We start from the raw sequence: 18,457 nt of genomic DNA on the forward strand, positions 1-18,457 counted from the left end.
TCAGATCTGTGTATACACAATGCTGCCAACAGTTCTGGATATAAATATATTTGTAAATAGTTTTGAATATTTAAACTACTTGAAGAGTCCTTGACTTAACTTCCCAGGCATTTGAACCGCCTCCAAAATGGAACCATAACTTGAAAATGAAGATAAACCTTCAGCTGCTATTTTGCTGCAGGCGCTCTAGCTGCCAGGTCTACTCTGAAAGCTGCTGGAGGAAAACATGGATTCGACCCATCCAGCCAGCGGCATGTCAGCTATTCAGGGTTACATGTTGTTTATCAGATAAGGTCCAAACTCCGCCAAATGCGAGCACAACTTGGTCAAGAAAATCCTCCTTAGGTGCACGGCCAAAGATTAATACATGAAGAAAGAAAAGCCAGCACTCTTAATGTCCTTATATCATATATTTGAATGGGCAGCTATAGAGCACAAACGACGGACGCGTTTCAGCAATAAGGCATCATCAGCGTTGATGATATATATGATATATGATGAAATATATGATATAAGGACATTAAGAGTGCTGGCTTTTCTTTCTTCATGTTTATCAGATAAGGTACACACACAATCAGGCAGCGGAAACTGACGCTGTCCAGACTGTAGCATGCGCACATACACACACATGCTGAACTTACACATATGCTCACACACATTTTCTGTTGAGCGCAAACACGCAAACCCATTTGACATACACACAGGTGCCTTGTCCTCCCACCGCCCTGTGCCAGAGGTCCAACTCAACACAGCTGACTTAAAATGAATTTCATCTTTTTCTCTTTTTCCACCCTCGCTCCATCTCTTTTTTTTTAATTGGTTATCGATTTCATCTGCACCCCTCCCCGCTCCCCACCGAGGCCAGGGCAGCGAGTCAAAGGGAACATGACGCAAATGCAGCCATGCAAATGCACTCCGCCGTACCATGTATGTACCTTACATATTCATGGCCGTATGCCGTCATGTGTATAGAATATCACAGGTGAAAAAAAAACACCCCGGGTGTTTTAGTAACGCAATTCTGGTAATTCTCTGTGGAGACCGGGTGAGTTTCCGCTCCGGTGGCTCGGTGGTGGGGTTGCGGGTGCACAACTCTGTCAGGTACGATTACGGGAAGCTGGTTCCAGGAAAACCCATGTGGCATTTCGGACATGATGTAAGCTTAAGGTTACGTCACCCACTGCTTTCTAAGAGCACAGGCACACACACACACTTTGTGCACACATTTTCTCCACTCATACACACTGACACAGCAAACTCCACACAGGCACACACACCGCCATGGCCTTGCTGACAGTTCCATGAGTTTGGCCATTGTCCAGGAAGCCCCACACCTCCAGTAGATGGTTGGTTTGTCCGACTACGTACAGACACGAGCACTCTCTCTCTCTCACACAGACACACACACACACACACAATCGTGAACTTGTGCCTGACAGCCTGGCAGCTTTCAGGTGTGCTGAGAGCTCCCTGCCACTACTGATCAGTCAGTAGCTGTGTTCTGCAGGTGGTCGAGGGAACCTGAGAACCTGGTTTAGTTCGCACAGGAGGACCAGGCACATTTATGCTAATTTCCACACAATGTGAGAAGAAGGAAAGGCGCCCTACCAATCATCACATAATGTGAGAACAACACTCACATAGCCTGATGGTTATTCAGTGTGAGGAACGGCTCCAGGACTTCGACGTTTATGGCCGTCTCGTAGTGTAAAGTTGCCTAGTGTTAAGTTATGCTGTGGTCATGCATGTTGTTATGGAGATGAGTTGTCCTCTGGCTGCGCTGGTGGTCTGTGGTTGAACTGTTGTCGTTTTTTCCGACTAGACAAGAAATTAAAGATTGGTTTGTCTGAAATGAGTAAAAGTCAAGGTTGCAAGTAATGCAGACACCATAAAAACTCACTCGCTCATTGCTTTTGCAAGGCAGGGATTCCCCGAGTCTAGAAGGACTCAGTGAAGTATCAAAGCACTTGATGATTAGCAGACCACTGCAGTCGTTTAATACTTGATGAGTAACTGGGGGATACACCAGGCTGAAGTAGTACCTGTTGTGCAATAACAAAGCCTTACAGTAACCCTGCAGCTGATGAGTAATAAGGGCTACAATGAGGGGGATACAATGGTGTAATTGCTATCTGTTTCTTTGGAGCCACAAGTTGAAGCGATGAGCAACTGAGTGATACAATAGTATGATATCCTCTAGTGTCTAGCTGATGAGCAAGCTAAGTGGGGGATACGATAGCTTCCAGTAAAATGCTGGCTGATTTGTTGGAGCAAAGCCCTTGGCTTAAGTGAGGAGCGACCGTGGGATCCACTGGTAGAAAACGGTATCTTTTGTACAACAACAAAGCAATACATGTAGAAATCCTCTGGCATCTTGCTGATGAGTATTCGGGGTAAACAATAGCATCCAGTAACAGGCTTTCTGTTGTGTTGTAGACTTAAAGTAATGAGTAACTGGGGGATACAGAAAATATAATTTGGATCTTTTTAGCATAAAAAGCATTACCATAAGCATCTTGCTGATTGAGTGACAAGGGGGCAGAACCTAACCATTATGTTTTTGAGGAACTATTTCAGTACAAATTCACTAGATAGAGGTCTCTGGGTAACTGCATAAGGTAACCCAAAGGAATGCATAGGACACATGGGTTATGCAGTCCCTTACTTTGGGTTAAGTCCTGATGAAGGCATCAAGAAACATATGTGTATATGCCTGACTGCCTGACTGTGAAAGCAGCACTTTCTCTCACATTGCACTGGCTGAGGTGTTTGAAACTTTCATCATGTTGCACAAACAGTTTCCGACAAAGCCTTACAGGAGTACTGGCACTACCAATAAGCTAATGGGAATACAGCAGGCTGAAGTACAAAAAAACATCAACTTTATAGTGTCAACCAGAGCATCTGGCGAGGCTGTCAGGAGGACAACAGAGGAGGGGGGGGTCTCACAACAGGAGTTAACAGTACTTAACAGCGAGGTGGGATGCACTGAAGGCTTTTCTCTCCAAGCTCTCTGGGAACACTAGCCCGGCCAAAGAAAGAGAGCAACTAGCTGTGATCATTATGGTCTTTGTTTAATGGTTGTCAGCAAATACTAGCTGGCTGTATGGTAGGAAGGAAGAAAGGAAGGAAGGGTGAAGTAGTGGTGATCGTCCTTCCTGCTCAATAATCACACATGTGTTCTGTAAGTGGATGCTGGAATCCAGCCGGGGACACCTCCAGGATCACTCCAGCTTCTTCCTCTTTCATCCCACGTTGCCTTTCCTCATATGGATGAAAAACAAAACAAAAAAACGTCACCAGTCTTACGCTATTGGCTATTGAGCAGAGGGAGTTGAGTTGTTCAGAAGCAGTTTGACTCTAGTTGAGGGAGGGGAGAGAGTTTGTTTGATTAACCTGCACAGATTTTATGAGCTGTTCCAGGGATTTGCACCAGCAATCATCCATTCACAAGATCGCCTCTCCAAGCATTAGGCTACTACACCCACATTTAATACTTTTCTATTTGTTGTATTTTGTTTTCCTCCAGATGCTGTGCAGTGCAGCCGAGAGTATAGGGATGACCGTTTGTCCTCTATGGCATTGTCCGTCATTCCTAATATGTTTGCACACCAAATAACAAAAGTACAGAAGAAAAGAAACAAAACTTTTTTTAGACTAATGTTTCTTTTATATTATATGCAGCCTCTGACCTTACAGGTACTTTTCATCTTCGAGTAGTGACAAGCGTGCCAAGCGGCCTTGGTCCCGTTCATTTTATCATGCGTGACTTTATATTAGAAAAGTATTGGGGTTTTTTAACCATGGTTGAAGGATACTAATCTTCTTCTAATCTTCACTCTATGTGACCCCACTATCCCAAAAAAAAATCCCTAAAAAACATATTTTAGGTTAAAATATTTAAGTTGTGTCCTGTTTCTTTCCTTCCAGGTGCCATGCAGCCTAGAGTACTGGGATGAGCTCCAGCAGGCCTTTGTTCCCTACCGGGAGTTCAGCCTGTCAGAGAGCAGTGCCTGCCAGCTGCAGCTGCCCAGCCTCAGTCTCACCAACCAGCAGAAGGAACTGGTGGCCTCAGACCTCTGGAGGATAGTACTCAATAATAATGGAGAGGGAGGAGATGAGCAGAGGTGAGAGAGAGAGGTGTCTGACTTTGCATATGTGTGTATGTGTGTGCGTCCTGAATAATGCAGGAGAGAGAGCAGAAATCAGAGACTGGGACTAAACAATTTATGTGTTTCATCGTGGACTGTTGTGTATGTTCTATGCTGTTTACGTGTGTGTACATGCGTGCTTATGTGCCAGGGCGTGTGTGTGCGTACACCTGGATATATGTGCGTGTGTGTGTGGACCTACAGTATGTGTGTCATCCAGTGTGAGGCAAAGCAGAGAGAGAGAGCGCACCCCGGCCGCTGAGCACAAAGAGCTAGCAGTGTGTCCCTCGCCCCACATCTGGTGTGCAGGAGCAGGGAGCGGGCTTGGAAGGCGTTCAGATTGGCCTAATGAGATTTCCCAGCACACCAAGTGCCTGTCAGGGCCCATCCGGATTCCTTCCTGCTTACCTTGAGTGTATCTAATCGGGGGGAAGCTCACGGGAACCAAGGAGAGTAAAAGCCCCCTTTGGGTTGGCTCATACGTTCCTGGGCCTGGCCTGGCCTGGGCTGGGCTGGGTTGAGTTGGGACGGGACGGGACGGGTTGGACCGGGCCTGCCAAGCACTGTAACACCTCAAAGAGCATGTTTTTTACTCCCCTGCTCTCGCTACCCCTGCCTCCTCTCTTCTTCTCTGTCATGTCTCTCACCCGGCATCCCCCTACTTCACCCATTTTTCATTTCTCTCTTTGCCTTTCTCATTCTCTCTTACTCATTGTCAGTTGCTCTCTCTCTCTCTCTCTCTCTTTCCCTCTCTCTGTCTCTCTCTCTCTCTCTCTCTCTCTCTCTCTCTCTCTCTTTCCCTCTCTCTGTCTCTCTCTCTCTCTCTCTCTCCCTCTCGCTCCCCGTCTCACTTCCTCCCGGGGTTTAGGGAACTTTTAGTGGAAGAGAACTGCCAAGCCCACATTCTGTGTGGCTTAGCGAGCTCCAGAGGAGCAGAATGGGAGGAATAAGAAAACATGTAAGAGAAGAAACAGAAAAAAAAACCTCTACAGTACCAGATCCAGTGTAAAGCAAAATATACATCTGCGTTTCATTATAATCATACTCCAAACACTACATTTCCTTTATGTTTAAATTATTTGTCCTTTTTGATCAAAATTGATTCCCCTTTCCTTACTCGCTCGTTTCATCTGCCTTACTTCAGTTTCCACCAGAAAAATAACTTGGCTGCCCTGCCAACTGGAAGTAATGAAAATTGTCAACATATGATGCTTATCTTTTTAAGGAGCGCTCTGCTGCACCAGCGTTTTTCGGGTCTTGAGCGTTTCCTCCTGGAGTTTTTATGGTGGATCATGGTAGCAGCAAATTACAGAGCAAATGGTCATTCACTTCAATTACCTTCCATTCACCATCATCAACCATGACATGCAATTAATGTCCATGGAGAGGGTCTCCTGGAAACCGCAGCAGTAACAGTCTACCTAGACTCATAGCCCCGGATGGCGAGGAGGCCCTCTGCACGTTGTTGTCTCTGTTCATTCCTTTTTTCTCTTAGAAATTGTAGTGTTTGTTTAACTGTAGATTTCTGACGAGGAATTCACAGTTTTGAAACACTGGACAGAAGACAAAAGCGTTCAGCCACAAATATGAATCAGACTATTTTAATTAGCGAGTGGAATCTTTGTGGCTGTTATTCCACAGCTCTGCCTATACCCTTGATATTAGAAAACAAGCAAGGGGTGATAGAAAATCAATGACTGTTTGCTTGTTTTACCCTCAAGACTGTCAGAAGCCGAATCATGTTGGTCTATTACTCATTTTTGCTCCAGTATGTTTGCCATATGAAATATTGTGCTAGGGTGCTTCGGTTCTTATTCAAGTTTGTGGGTTTTTTTGCACTTTTATCATTCACAGTAAAGAATACAACCTCTTCATCTGTAAATATTTATTTGTCTGCTGGATCTCCTCTCTTCCAGTTCGGATAGTGAGTCTGGTTCCCAGCTACCCTGCGATCAGCTGGTGTCTCCCACGGCGCTGGCGGCCTGCACCCGTGTGGACTCCTGCTTCGCCCCCTGGTTCGTCCCCTCCCTGGGCGTCTCCCTGCAGCTGGCTCAGATGGAGGTTCACCTCTGCCACCACCTAGAACAGCTGGGCACAGGTAGGAGACAGAATACACAGTCACAAAGTCATATTGCATGGGCAAAGGAAAGGATTCAACCCAAGGAGGAACTCTCCTCCAAGTAGCAGTTGAATGGTATTAACTGTTTTTTGTAGGGGCGACAGTATCCTGGCTTGGAAGTAGGGGGGTGGGTGAGAGTGGGTATGTAATTTGGGTTATGAAGTGGGAACCATTACAGAATTTTAATTAGACCCACAGCACTTCTACAAGGCTCAACAGTAGGTTCTGGCATCTCATAATCACTCCCCTCCACACCCACGCTCAGCAAATCATTACCCTGAAAGAAATTTGAATTGTCATTGTCATATCTTGGATCAAATATCTCTTACAGTGCAGTCTCATTTAAATACAAATGCTGTCTCTCGCTCCTCCAGTTCCATCTCGACGTCTTCGACCCTTCCTGCCAGACAGGAAGTTGCCTCAGGAGCAGGAGTTCATGGTGGTCGGTGCTCAGGAGCCGCGGGTCTTCCTACGCCAGTGGAGCAGCGGAGCGCGCCTCTGTCAGGAGTTCAGCTTTTCCACCCAACTGGACTGCAGGCTGCTGGAGTACCGAAACCTAACGCTCCTTCAGCTCCTGCAGCCTGTCATACTGCAGGTGGGGTTATAGCTATGAGAGCTATTCATATCTCTACAAGGGCTGATATATTTATCCAAATATTTTTATTGGTAGATTCGCTGATCAGGAAGTGAAAATAACTTCCCTCTTTCAACCAGATGTGTAACCAAATTTACAGTAATAACATTAGTCTTAATGTAACCTTCTGTTTTCCTATCTGTCCCAGGGCCAGGCTGCGGCCACCTGCTGCCCCCAGAGCACCGTGCTGGATGGGAATGTGTTTGTGGACCCGGTGTTCCTCAATATCAGCCAGTATGCCATCCACACCCTGGACACTGCCCTGCACAGCTGGCAACAGGTGAGAGAGGGGGTAGAGTCAGCAACATACATGCTTTTCATACTTTCTGATATAAAATGGGTGTCCTGTAAAGTTAAATGAGCCTGGGTTCATAGTGCTTGGCCACATGTTGGCTGAAGTTGTCCTTAGATACGGTCCTGTTTTTCAATCTCCCCACTTACGGCTAATGTTAGGACTAGGAAAGCTGATCCCTTAAAAGAAAGCATACAAAGGCAACTTTTCCCTGGCTTGTAGAGAAGCGTAGGCGGAAACATTGCCAGTGGAGTTTGATTTGCATGGATGGGGCGTTGACGACTCTGAGAGCACACATTAACCTTTATGGGTTATAACCATTAAAAAATGAGGATATTACGGCACATTCTGAAGATATATGCAAGGAAAAGATACTATTGGAACTCACTCATACGTCATAAACTAGATATGTATTTTTAGCAGAAAAGGAACAGCAAAAGGTTGGCTTTTTAATATACCTTTAATATGTAGGGGAAATCGATAGGAATCTGATTGCTAGTCAGCATGGCATGACAATGCGCTATAATAGAAGTGTTGATTCGATCCCTTTACATTCCTTTAACACTTAGCATTTGAGGTAATATGGCCAGAGAGTGACTTGTTCAAACTCCCCCCCCCCCCCCCCCGCCCCCACATCTTTCCTAAAATCTACATTTAACTAGTGGGATGCAGTCAGTAATTTCAGATTACAACGGAGTTGCCATGTTGTTTGATTGCCTTCATTTTACCCTTGGATATGGCTATTACATTAGGAGCAAGGGGGTTACAGTATGTAATTTAGTCTTTTAGAGTTCCAGGTTTTATGGTTTAATGGAGCTCATTGTTAGCTAGTACCTCAACATCCAATTTCTGGACTTTAGATTTTTTGTCCCCACACTTTGGCCAGTAAATCAGTCAATCTTGAAAGATTTATGGGCATTTACAGAATGTGCGGAAAGACAATCATTGTCCCTGATGGAGAATAAGCTAAACAAACATGCAACAACCTAGACATTTCACAAGCATGTTTTTGGTTCTGTGACAATAGAAATATAATTTGCAGGACGGACCTGCCTTTTGAGTTTAATGTACATTCAGCCTGAGAGGCCACAGTACGTCTTTTCTTGGGCTTCTAGTGCTATGGTCCTCGTCATCTCTCAGTTCTCAGCTCTCAGCACTGCCTCTGGTAGCCAGCATGTTTGTGTGTGAAGTGATGCCCATGAAAATATGGTAAAACTTGAGCAGTGACACCTGCCAAGACCTCATCTGGCCCTAGTCCCCCACCCACTAGTCTTCTACTACACACACACACACACACATGCACACACCCTGGCCTGCCTGGCTCAGTGTGCCCTATCACGGCCCTGCTCAGCTCAGCTGTGGCTGTGCTGACTCATATACTGGCCTCTGGAGACTTGAGGTACTCTTATGATTTTACATGCACGCACACAGACACACTCTGCCAGGTGAGAGAAATAATAGACTGTGTTTTTCTAGGAACAGCTGTGGTGTTTTACCTGTGGAAAATAAAATTAAACGAGCTGTATAGAAAATCTACTAGGAATTACGAAATGATTGTACTGGCTAGTGGTTTAATACCTTTGTTTTCACTCAGTGGCATCATTGACTCATCAAAAGCTCTTAATAGACCGTGTTTGATGATGGGTCATATTTGACCCTTGGCTTCATCATTGCATCATTCAGCACAGTATAGCCAGTGAATGTTCCCTATTTCTGCTGGTTAAATTAGCCATAAATAAGACTTTAGAGCGTTGGTGGTGCTGTATTGAAAGGTCACATTCCAGCTTTACTGGAGTGTTTTGGACACGTCGGTATCCATGGCAGGTTTTACCCAACATGCCAAGCATGACTTGTTAGGTTATTGGTTGGTCGTAAGCTGTTAGGCCAGGCTTTTTCTGATACTGATTGGGTGATATGTTTGGCTTTTTGTATGCCATTGATTGCCCGATGGCAAGAGGCTCAAAGCAGAGGCATACAGTACACACGCACAAACACACACATACCCAGACACACTATCCAGATACAGAATACCATTCTACACTCATACACAGAAACGGCTGTAAACACAGACATACTCAGAAACACAAAGCATGTTGGCAGCATTAACATATTCATCGGTATGGGCTTGATTCATAAAGTGATCGAGCCTGCCGAATTGTCTTGAGTTGGTGTAAACAGCAGCAGCCTTGTAACTAGTATAGAATCGTTTAACTACCTCCAGCATTCACCACTCTGCAGAACAGGAGGGGGAAAAACACACCATAATTATAAGGTGAACGAGCTGCATGTGGGTACGATAGTTCTGGAGCGAGGGGTAGAGAGGGAGAGCAAGTACGAAAAGCTGATCCATTAGGAAACGCTCTTGTTAAACATTTGGCTCACTTCAGAGGAAGTTGTGAACGCGGCGCCCACGGAACATTCCAGCGTTCTGTTTCACTGAAAGTAAACCTTGTACGTGGGGAGAAAACCTTGTATGGGTGCGATTAAGCACAAGCTGTCTGTGGTGGTGTGGTGCACTGCGGAGACAAATGTGAAGGCCTGCCCTGCTCATCTGAAATGTATCTTTGATCTGGTAGAGGCCTGGATTCTGCACACGCACACACATATTGTACATACATGCAAAGACACACACACACACGTATGTACGATCAAACCCCCACAAACACTTGAACTACATCTTTGGGGCGAGAAAAAAAATCCACTTGATCCTGATTGAAAACGTAATCAGGGGCAGTTGGAAACGTTAACAGGCTCTGTCCTTCCGCAACAGAAGGATGTGTCCTAACGTGTGTAATTGTTGCAGTGATTTTCATGTTTCCTGGTGTCAAGGCTGGCAGGCAGGCCTGTTGTGATGTGGCGCGCAGGGTCGGCATTGAACCGTGGAGAAGATTCCTCAACTACCGCAAAATGAAAGCCCCAGAACCCAGGCATGGTCATACCACACCACCGCAACCAGAATGGCTGGAACAGTTCCAGACCCACAGCATTAGATAGATAGAAAAGACTTCCTGGTATATGATGGTCATTTCTGTTCGTACAGCTACAATACAGTCTAATATACAGTATTTGTCATGGTAACACATCAACTCTAAATCTCATAAACCAAACTAATTCTTATTTCGATGACAGCATCACCCAAACTTCTGTGGCGGTCATCATAAGTATACTGATCCAAATGGTCGCCTAATAATGTTGACTTTAATATACTTTCTATCCATTCTAATACTGTGGCCATCCTCAAGCCAGCCTCCCACCTCCTCAGTCATCCACTCCTCCACTGCGGTGCTTTCCCTCGGCTCCAGTCTTAAATCAAATCCTTCCTTCCAGTTCTAAAGCCAGGTAGATACTACAATTTTTCTCAAATTTAGCCACAATTACGCTGTCCCATACAAAACTGAAAGAACATTGGGGTGAAAATCCCTAGTCATACTCTTTTCTTAAAGGCTTTCTCAGTTCGACCAGATGAAGAACATTTTATATGGAATGGCAAATTAGGGTGTTTTTTTTTTTTTTTAAGTCCTTATCCTTGTACTCGACAGCCCCAAACGGTCCCAACCTCAGCCCCCCACCACTCTAACCTCAGGCCCCATGCCTCCATTTTCAATCGTCGGTCCCCAGCCCCAGCTTCAGTCTTTGCTCCCCCCAGCCCCTAACCCCAGGGAAGTGGCTTTAGTGGAAAGCCACACGAAAGCCCAGTAGTATTTACACACTCCGCGTTCTCACAGTACACTCGCAGGCCGTTACATGTGCAACTGAGACAACAGGAATTTCCTCCTGTTTCTTCTGTTTCTTTTTTTTCTCCCCTTTCTTACCATGTTTGAATGATTCCGCTACGCCCGGAAAGACAGTGATAAGGATAAGGAGATCGTGTTCCTGGTCGCAGCAGATGTGTGGGCTAGGGTCACGTATGGAGGAATATAGGTGTTTTTAGATCCGAATATTGTTTCATTATGTCCCTTTTACAGGTTTCTCTGTCGCCGCGACTCCTCCTCCTCCACGTTATCCTGTTTCATGTGTATTTCTCTTGAGTGGGTGTCATTATTTACAGTCTGTATTCCAGACATTTTACTGTACCTTGTCATTTATATGTGCCACTCTGGGCTAGACTCTGTGAAAACTGAAGTAATGCAATCTGGGTGGATTAGGGAAGTGGATACTTTGATTCCTGGTAGTGCTGTGTCTGAAGGAGAAGCTGTCATCTTGTGCTTTTTAACAAGAAGGTTGCGTTTTCACTGTCTAAATATCTTTGTCTTAATATTTGCCCACATGAAGCCCCCGGGTAGACAGAGAGTGATTATGATTATTGGAGGAAGCTTTTCTGATGTCTGTATCATGTTGCCTAATGAATCGGAGCTGAAAGGCGATACCATCAAAGACGGGGCTTAGCAATGGCATCTTAAAGATGGCAGCAGGAAGTTTGTAAATCGCAGTGTCACATTCGAAGGGGAGCACAGATAGTGTTCCGCTATAAAACTGGAAATGGATTTGAACCCGCAGTCGCAGCTGTCCAATCTATATGTCTCTCTCTCTCTTCTTCTCTTTCTCTCTCTCTCTCATCTATCATCAAGAGTTCTTTTAATGGTGTAAACTTTCCCATCCGTTTTCAATAGCATCAACAACCCCAGGACCCGGAACGTGCTTGGCAGTCAGACTCAGAGCTTTTACTGCCAGCCTCTTTTAACCATCAGCCCTATTCCCCCCCCTGCTATTTAAAAGTATACAGCAGGCCGGGGTCCCTCTTTGTTGGGATAGCTGAGTAGTTATTGAGAAGCTGTTGGAACCACAGTCATGCGCGTCTAGAGGCGGGGAGGGGCGCGCAGGAGAGATCCCATCAGGGCCCAAGAGCCTTTGGAAAGAGCTCAAGTGAAACACATACACACGCACACTCGCACCCACACACCCTCACTGTCTAACTCACATACATGTGCTGTTTTGAAATTGTGTACTTGAATTTCTGATTGCGGGAGACTTGACGCACACCCCTCTCCCTGTTACCCAGTGTTTTCAATAGCAGGCCAGTGAGCTCTCCTCTCTTGCATGCAAGGTGACGTATGAGTGGACAGCATCCCTGTTCGACTCGCATGACTTGAGTTTTCTGTGAAGCTTTCTCACTGACCCGTTGCTGTAGGTGGGCCAAACTTCACCATATTGTTTTCTCCTTACAAACCGCAATATATTGATGACTCTTACTAACAGGAATGCCTACTTAGTGGCCCAAGCTGCTTCAAGCGCTGAGAAAAACACACACAAACAGAGTTGCCATTTGAAACGCGCTGACATCTCTGAGCCCGTTTATCGCAGGGAGCGAGGAAAACATTCAGCCGCTTCAGGAAAGAGATGTGACTGTAATCGGAGCTGACGTGAAAAAGTCCAGGGTCCGCCGAGGAGAGAGGCCTCCTGGAGGTTTTTGTGCGGGACCAGGGGGTAGATTTGGCCCCACAGCCCGGTCCGAGCCGCCCTGGATGGCTGTCAGGCTGTGATATGATTCACTCCCCTGTTGAGGTTGTGTTGCTCCCAGGGATGATGTCACTCATCTCGCCCTCCCACTGGCCGACAGCTGCCCACAAGGATCTGCACTTACTGGAGATCGCGCACACACACTAAGATTGACACATGCATATGCGCATGCACACACACACAGTACACATATACTGTACATATACACATACACAGTAAACACACACACCTGGAAGTACTCGCCAGCTCTTTAACTCACAAGGTCTCTCTCTATTCCCCCACCCTCATCTCTCCTTACTCCTTCTCTCCATCCATCCATCCACCCCCCACCCCCCTCCCCTCCCCCACCACCCCATTCTCTCTCAGAATGGGAACTCGGAGGCTGAGGAGCTGGTCTACAGCCACTACGTGATCTGCAACGACACCCACGAGACGCTGCGCTTCGGCCAGGTGGACACGGATGAGAACGTGCTGCTGGCCAGCCTCCACAGCCACCAGTACAGCTGGAGATCCCACAAGTCGCCTCAGGTAGCACACACACACACACACACACACACACACAGGTTGGGAAACAACTCATGGCCCTCAGCCCTGTGGTTGTGGTTAGAGTTGGAAGAGATACACACACACACTTACCATAAGTTTACACAAGCTTACACATATATATGCATTAAGACCTGAACACAAACTTATATGTACACACACAGACATGCACACACATATACATATACAGAGTAGAGCATTAGCACACACATGCATGCAAACATAACACACATATTGTATATGCATGCACTTGTACACACACAAACACACTCTTTCAAACATACAACTCTCATTCAGACCCAGATGCACACGTATTGCATGCACACACACACACAGATGTATAGATATAGAGAATAGCATTAACATACACATGCATACACATTCAGACCTGAACACAAATGCTGTGCCTACACACACACACATCAGAAACACATACACACCGTCATCAGCGTGCGGCCACTATCTGTGTGTCTCTGTCAGCGCTCTCTGACAGTGCCCTGACAGCATTGTTAAAGAAGATTGATTATATTTAACCCTTCGCGGTTTTGAGGTTGAGCGGAGGGTGGGCTGGCGATCTGCGGCATGTGTGTGTGTGTGTGTTTGGTGCGCACATGTTTCAGGACCCCCATGTGTTCCGCGGCGAGTGTGAGAAAGTCGAGCTTGAGAAAAGACATGGCCATAATTGCTCGCAGTAAGTCAGTAAGTCAAGTTGTATTAATCATCGACCACGGTTAATCTGTGCTCTTACCTCACTCTCGGACACACACACATACACACACGCACATGAACACACACTTACAAAGCAGCAATCTGGCATATCGGAGCAACAAATACCACATCTCACTTTACCAGTGAGTCAAAATGACCTCTGTGTTTTCAGGGATGTTTTGGAAGAAAAATTGTCCGAATGGGCCAGATGTCATCATCGATGAAGAATGTGATTCCAGGATGGTTCTGTCATGTGTTATTCCATCATGTATTTGTGGTATATGAAATATGTGTTCTCAAGATGAACATGATTTGTGAAACTAGATAAATAAGAAATAGTGCGACTTTGCCAAAAAAGACTAAGCGTTTAAAACTTAGTGAACTTGGTGATAAAATGCCTGCCAATGTGTCAGCCTCATAGCTAGTTGTAGCACACATACCTAATTACATTTGAGGGTTATGAAAATAGTGAAACCGATAAGAGAAGGGCTTGTATTTCTGCAATGGTAACTCGGCCCTGCCCTTGTGTTTTTGTGTGTTTTTGTAGCTCTTAGGAATCAGTGTCCAGACCAGGTTTTAAGTGTTCCTGCTGTTTGACTAAAGTCCCACGATGCCTAGGGTTGTCTAAAACAACTCTGGTCGTCATGAACCATCATTCTCCAGGCCTCCCCTCTCCCCCTAGGAATCTCCCCACATCCCATACTCACCTCACCTTCAACCTAAGCCCCTTTCAACCCCACCACCTTCCCTCAGCCCCAAACCTCTCACCCACTTGCCATCATCTGCCCTCGTCACCCATCCCGTCTCTTCTCCCCAAACCTCCCTTTCCTCCCACAATCCCACTGCCTACATTCCCTCATTTCCTCCACCACCTTCTCCTACATCCTGCTTTCATCTCCCCTCACAGCCTCAGACCTCTCTCAACATTTTCCGTTCTCATTTGTCCTCACTCTCCCACCCATGCCCCATGAATGTCTCCCCAAATCCCAAGCTCCACACCCCACATTCCCGGGCTGCTTCTCCACTGCCCAACGTACATCTGTACACTTTTATCCCCAAAAATTTAAGCTTTGCTCCCACCAACCAGTCCTGCCCTCATCTCCCTCATCTACCAGTACTGCTCTTTTCCTTCCATAGTCCCCTCCCTACACACACACACACACTCATTCTTCCCTACCTCATCCTTGGATACCCCTCCGACACCATCACCACCACCTCCTCAACCAGGCCACGATGTTGGCAAAGCAGCCTAGAATGCAGTGGTTATTTTTACTTGACAAACTCAATTCACATGATTTGATTTTTCCCTCTGATCTCTTTCCTTTAAGTTTGAATAACTGTGCTCAACAACAATTCATCAAAGTGCTTCAAAACAATTATGTTCCCCACTGCTGGCCATATGAAAGATGAATCTCCACCATGTGATGATTTGTGTCTAATCCTCTTTTTATTGATTCTTGTCCTTGAGCCCCCTCCAGCCAGCAGACCCTAGTCCGTCTCCCAGATTTCAGCCTCACTTTCATGTTGCCTCAGCTCCAGTCAAATTAAATCTCAGCCTTGTTCCTGTCCACTTCTTCATGCACTACTCCCTCGCCACCTCCCTATTCTCCAGTGCAATAACCCCTCCAAGTATATCCATAAACACTTTCAGCTCGGGTCCCGCAGTACATGTAGTCACTCACTCTTGGGATATGCTAGTGCTATGCAAAGTACTGTGTCATGTACTGTAGGGACCCACCAGACACAGGCCTAAAACCCATTTCAGGCCTCAGAGCCATAGTTTAAAAATCATTGCAGTACACTATTCCCCAGACATCGGTTTGGTCCAGTTCTCTCTTTCTCACCGATGCCTCGTCCCTCACCTCCATTAGCTCAATGAGCTCAGTAGACCTGGACTGTCTCTGGCCCCCGGACCGCGCCGGGGTCTGACTTGGACGTTTGTGCCTTTCTCTCAAGACTCTCCAACAACAGCACAGAGCTCCCCAGACCTGTCCTTGTCCCTTTCTTTATCCCTCTAAGCACAGTCCCCTGCTCTGGTGCTCACGGCCCTGCTGGCTGAGCTCACTAGCGCTTGTCTGGCTTGTCCTGCCTCTGGCCTCCCTCTGCCTGTATCCTGCTCCGTCTTGGAGCCTGGCTGCAAGGCAACCTTTTCATCTCTGTTACACCCCAGTAAGTGCAGTCCCCTCATCAGGGTTCATGGCCTCGTCTTACCCCTGAAGCCCTGCTCTGCATCTGGCCTGGCCTGGACTGTTCCTTGGCCAACCTAGCCCCTTTACTCTGGTTTTGTCCAGTTCTAGTGTGTCCTCCAGTGCCTTGTCCTTGACCCCCACCAATTCACTCACTTCATTCATGGTCACATCGCTCAGTCAGTAGTGCTGGATTAGTTCTGTCCCCTCTCCTGTCTGCAGCCTGGCTCCCCCTGCCTTTATTTTACCCTCTCAGCACCCTCAACACCCCACCCCTCCACACCCCCATTAGTACTGTCAATCTTTCTAGGGTTCATATGTCTTCCTCACCCTTTCCCTCTTCATTGTCGTCCCAGTGTCTAGGTGTTCCAACCTTGGCCCAACACTGTCCCCCACTTTACCCAACAGACACACACACACACACACACACACACACACACTGAAGTACAACCTCCCCACCCATGTTGTTCATGGCCAATCTTGTCTTGTCTGGGAGGCCTGGGGCCTGTCTAGGAGGCAGGCCATCAGTCTGTCCTCATGGCTCTGGTATGGTGTGTGTGTCCCAGCTGACCAGTCCCCCAGGCAGACACACACACACACACACACACACACAAGCCAGAGTCACTAATATGCTGCTGTGATCTGTCCCCCTTTCTCTCTCCGGATCCCCGGAGCACTCACTGGACATGAGATCATCCTGAGTGGAGGGAGATGGGGAAAGAGAGCGAGATGGAGGGAGGGAGGAAAGAAGGAGGGATGAGGGCAGAATGGACACAGAAATAGGAGGGTTGGAGGGAGTGGACGAGAGGGGATAAGGGGACAAATACAGGGCAGGCTTACTTCAGAAAAGGGGAGGACAGGAAGAGAGGAAAGCAGGCGAGGGATGAGGGAATCTCTGAACACTTTAAGATTGGCTGAGGGAACACTATAGTGACAACACAGCCAAAAATGTGTCTGCATCCCTATCTTGACCTCCCTTCTAATCTCTCTATTGTCATGGCGCACAGGCAGCTCATTAAGGATCTATAGATAAGGGGATTTGCCGACAATTATGGCCAACCGTGCTTTACCATCATACTTTAGATCTTTAGCTCTCACTGTGCTATGGCCGTATATGAGCAGTGAGAGAGAGTGGGGAGAGAGAGAGAGAGAGAGAGAGAGAGAGAGAGAGACCATACCAGTTGAACAGGCCTGCTGTTGTTTCAGTTTGAGCTAAAGCAGGGAGGCATATGGGGGATCCTGACCAATCTCCTGTGTGTGCGCATATGTGCGTGCGCGTGTGTGTGTGTGTGTGTGAAACGGAGAAGAGTGGTTAATATGTGTGACCGGTCTTACCGGTGTATGCGTCCCACCATGTTGACATACTTCAGAATATGTGTCACTTCTCTCAGAAGAGCGTACAAGCGGACTGTTTTTGCAGTGAAACGTGAACCTCGGCTCAGGTCGCCCTCCCTCTCTCTCGTCCTCTGTTTCTCTCTGTCTCTCTTCCTCTCTCTCTCTCTCTCCCCCTCTTTCTGCCGTCAATCATAACCGTAAGATGCATTAAAAGGGTCGATTGAGGCAGTCACGTTCTTAGAGCCCGCTCTCGTCTAAGCCACGTTCACATTCATATCCATACATACACACTCAGACCCACACATACACACCGTGGTACCAGGTTTCCTAAGGCCTGGACTCTGTCAGGCCTCCCAGTCTAGTCTCTGTCTTTAAAGCGCAGCATGCCATCACACCCCGGCATTTACCAGCCAGGGTGAAGGCTCCTCCGGGCCTTGCTGCCACACACACACACACACACACACGATTTTGCATGCATATGCCATCATATTCTCTGACATATACATTCATGCACAAACACAGAGATGTAAATACAAACATACACTCTTTCTCTATAACTCTATCTCACACACACGCAAACACACTCACGGTCCCCACCCTGCTGTTTTTCAGGGCTCTGGCGTGTGGTGTGGTGTGGATGGTTGAAATTTCTGGCTGCTCGGTACAGGATGCAGCCAGGCTGATGGAAATCCCTGTGGTTAGTGTGGTTAGGGGGGGAGAGGGGCGTAAAAAGCCCCCTGGATTTGGGAAGGACATTTTAAGTGCCTACAAGGAATATTCATAATATGAATAAATTGTAATTTACTCCAGCAGCAGGCATGTAAAGCTCTCTCTCTCTCTCCCTCTCACTCTCTCTCTCTCTCTCTCTTTCTCTCTGTGTGTGTGTGTGCATATGTGTGCATATGTGTGTGTGTGTGTGTGTGTGTGTGTGTGCGTGTGTGTGTGTGTGTGTGTGTGTGTGTGTGTGTGGTTCCCAGGGGTAATGTGCTGGAGATAGCAGCCCAGGACTATTAGTTTGCGGTTAGATTGGCT

At 46.8% G+C, this 18,457-nt stretch overlaps 1 protein-coding gene across 4 annotated transcripts in view; it reads left to right on the forward strand.

Annotated features, from left to right (window-relative positions):
• Positions 1 to 18,457, forward strand: part of vps13b (vacuolar protein sorting 13 homolog B) — a 351,965-nt gene that overhangs the window by 283,022 nt on the left and 50,486 nt on the right. For all 4 annotated transcript variants that reach the window (XR_013506903.1, XM_078287161.1, XM_078287162.1 and 1 more), the window contains exons 42-46: positions 3,931 to 4,127; positions 6,068 to 6,249; positions 6,645 to 6,865; positions 7,053 to 7,184; positions 13,020 to 13,181. Coding sequence is in view for 3 of the 4 variants with exons in the window: in XM_078287161.1 (XP_078143287.1) it covers positions 3,931 to 4,127; positions 6,068 to 6,249; positions 6,645 to 6,865; positions 7,053 to 7,184; positions 13,020 to 13,181 (894 nt within the window). In the remaining variant the exon portion in view is untranslated. The remainder of the gene's footprint in view (positions 1 to 3,930; positions 4,128 to 6,067; positions 6,250 to 6,644; positions 6,866 to 7,052; positions 7,185 to 13,019; positions 13,182 to 18,457) is intronic.

Source organism: Centroberyx gerrardi, chromosome 12 (assembly GCF_048128805.1).
Source record: "Centroberyx gerrardi isolate f3 chromosome 12, fCenGer3.hap1.cur.20231027, whole genome shotgun sequence".
NCBI classification, from domain to species: domain Eukaryota; kingdom Metazoa; phylum Chordata; class Actinopteri; order Beryciformes; family Berycidae; genus Centroberyx; species Centroberyx gerrardi.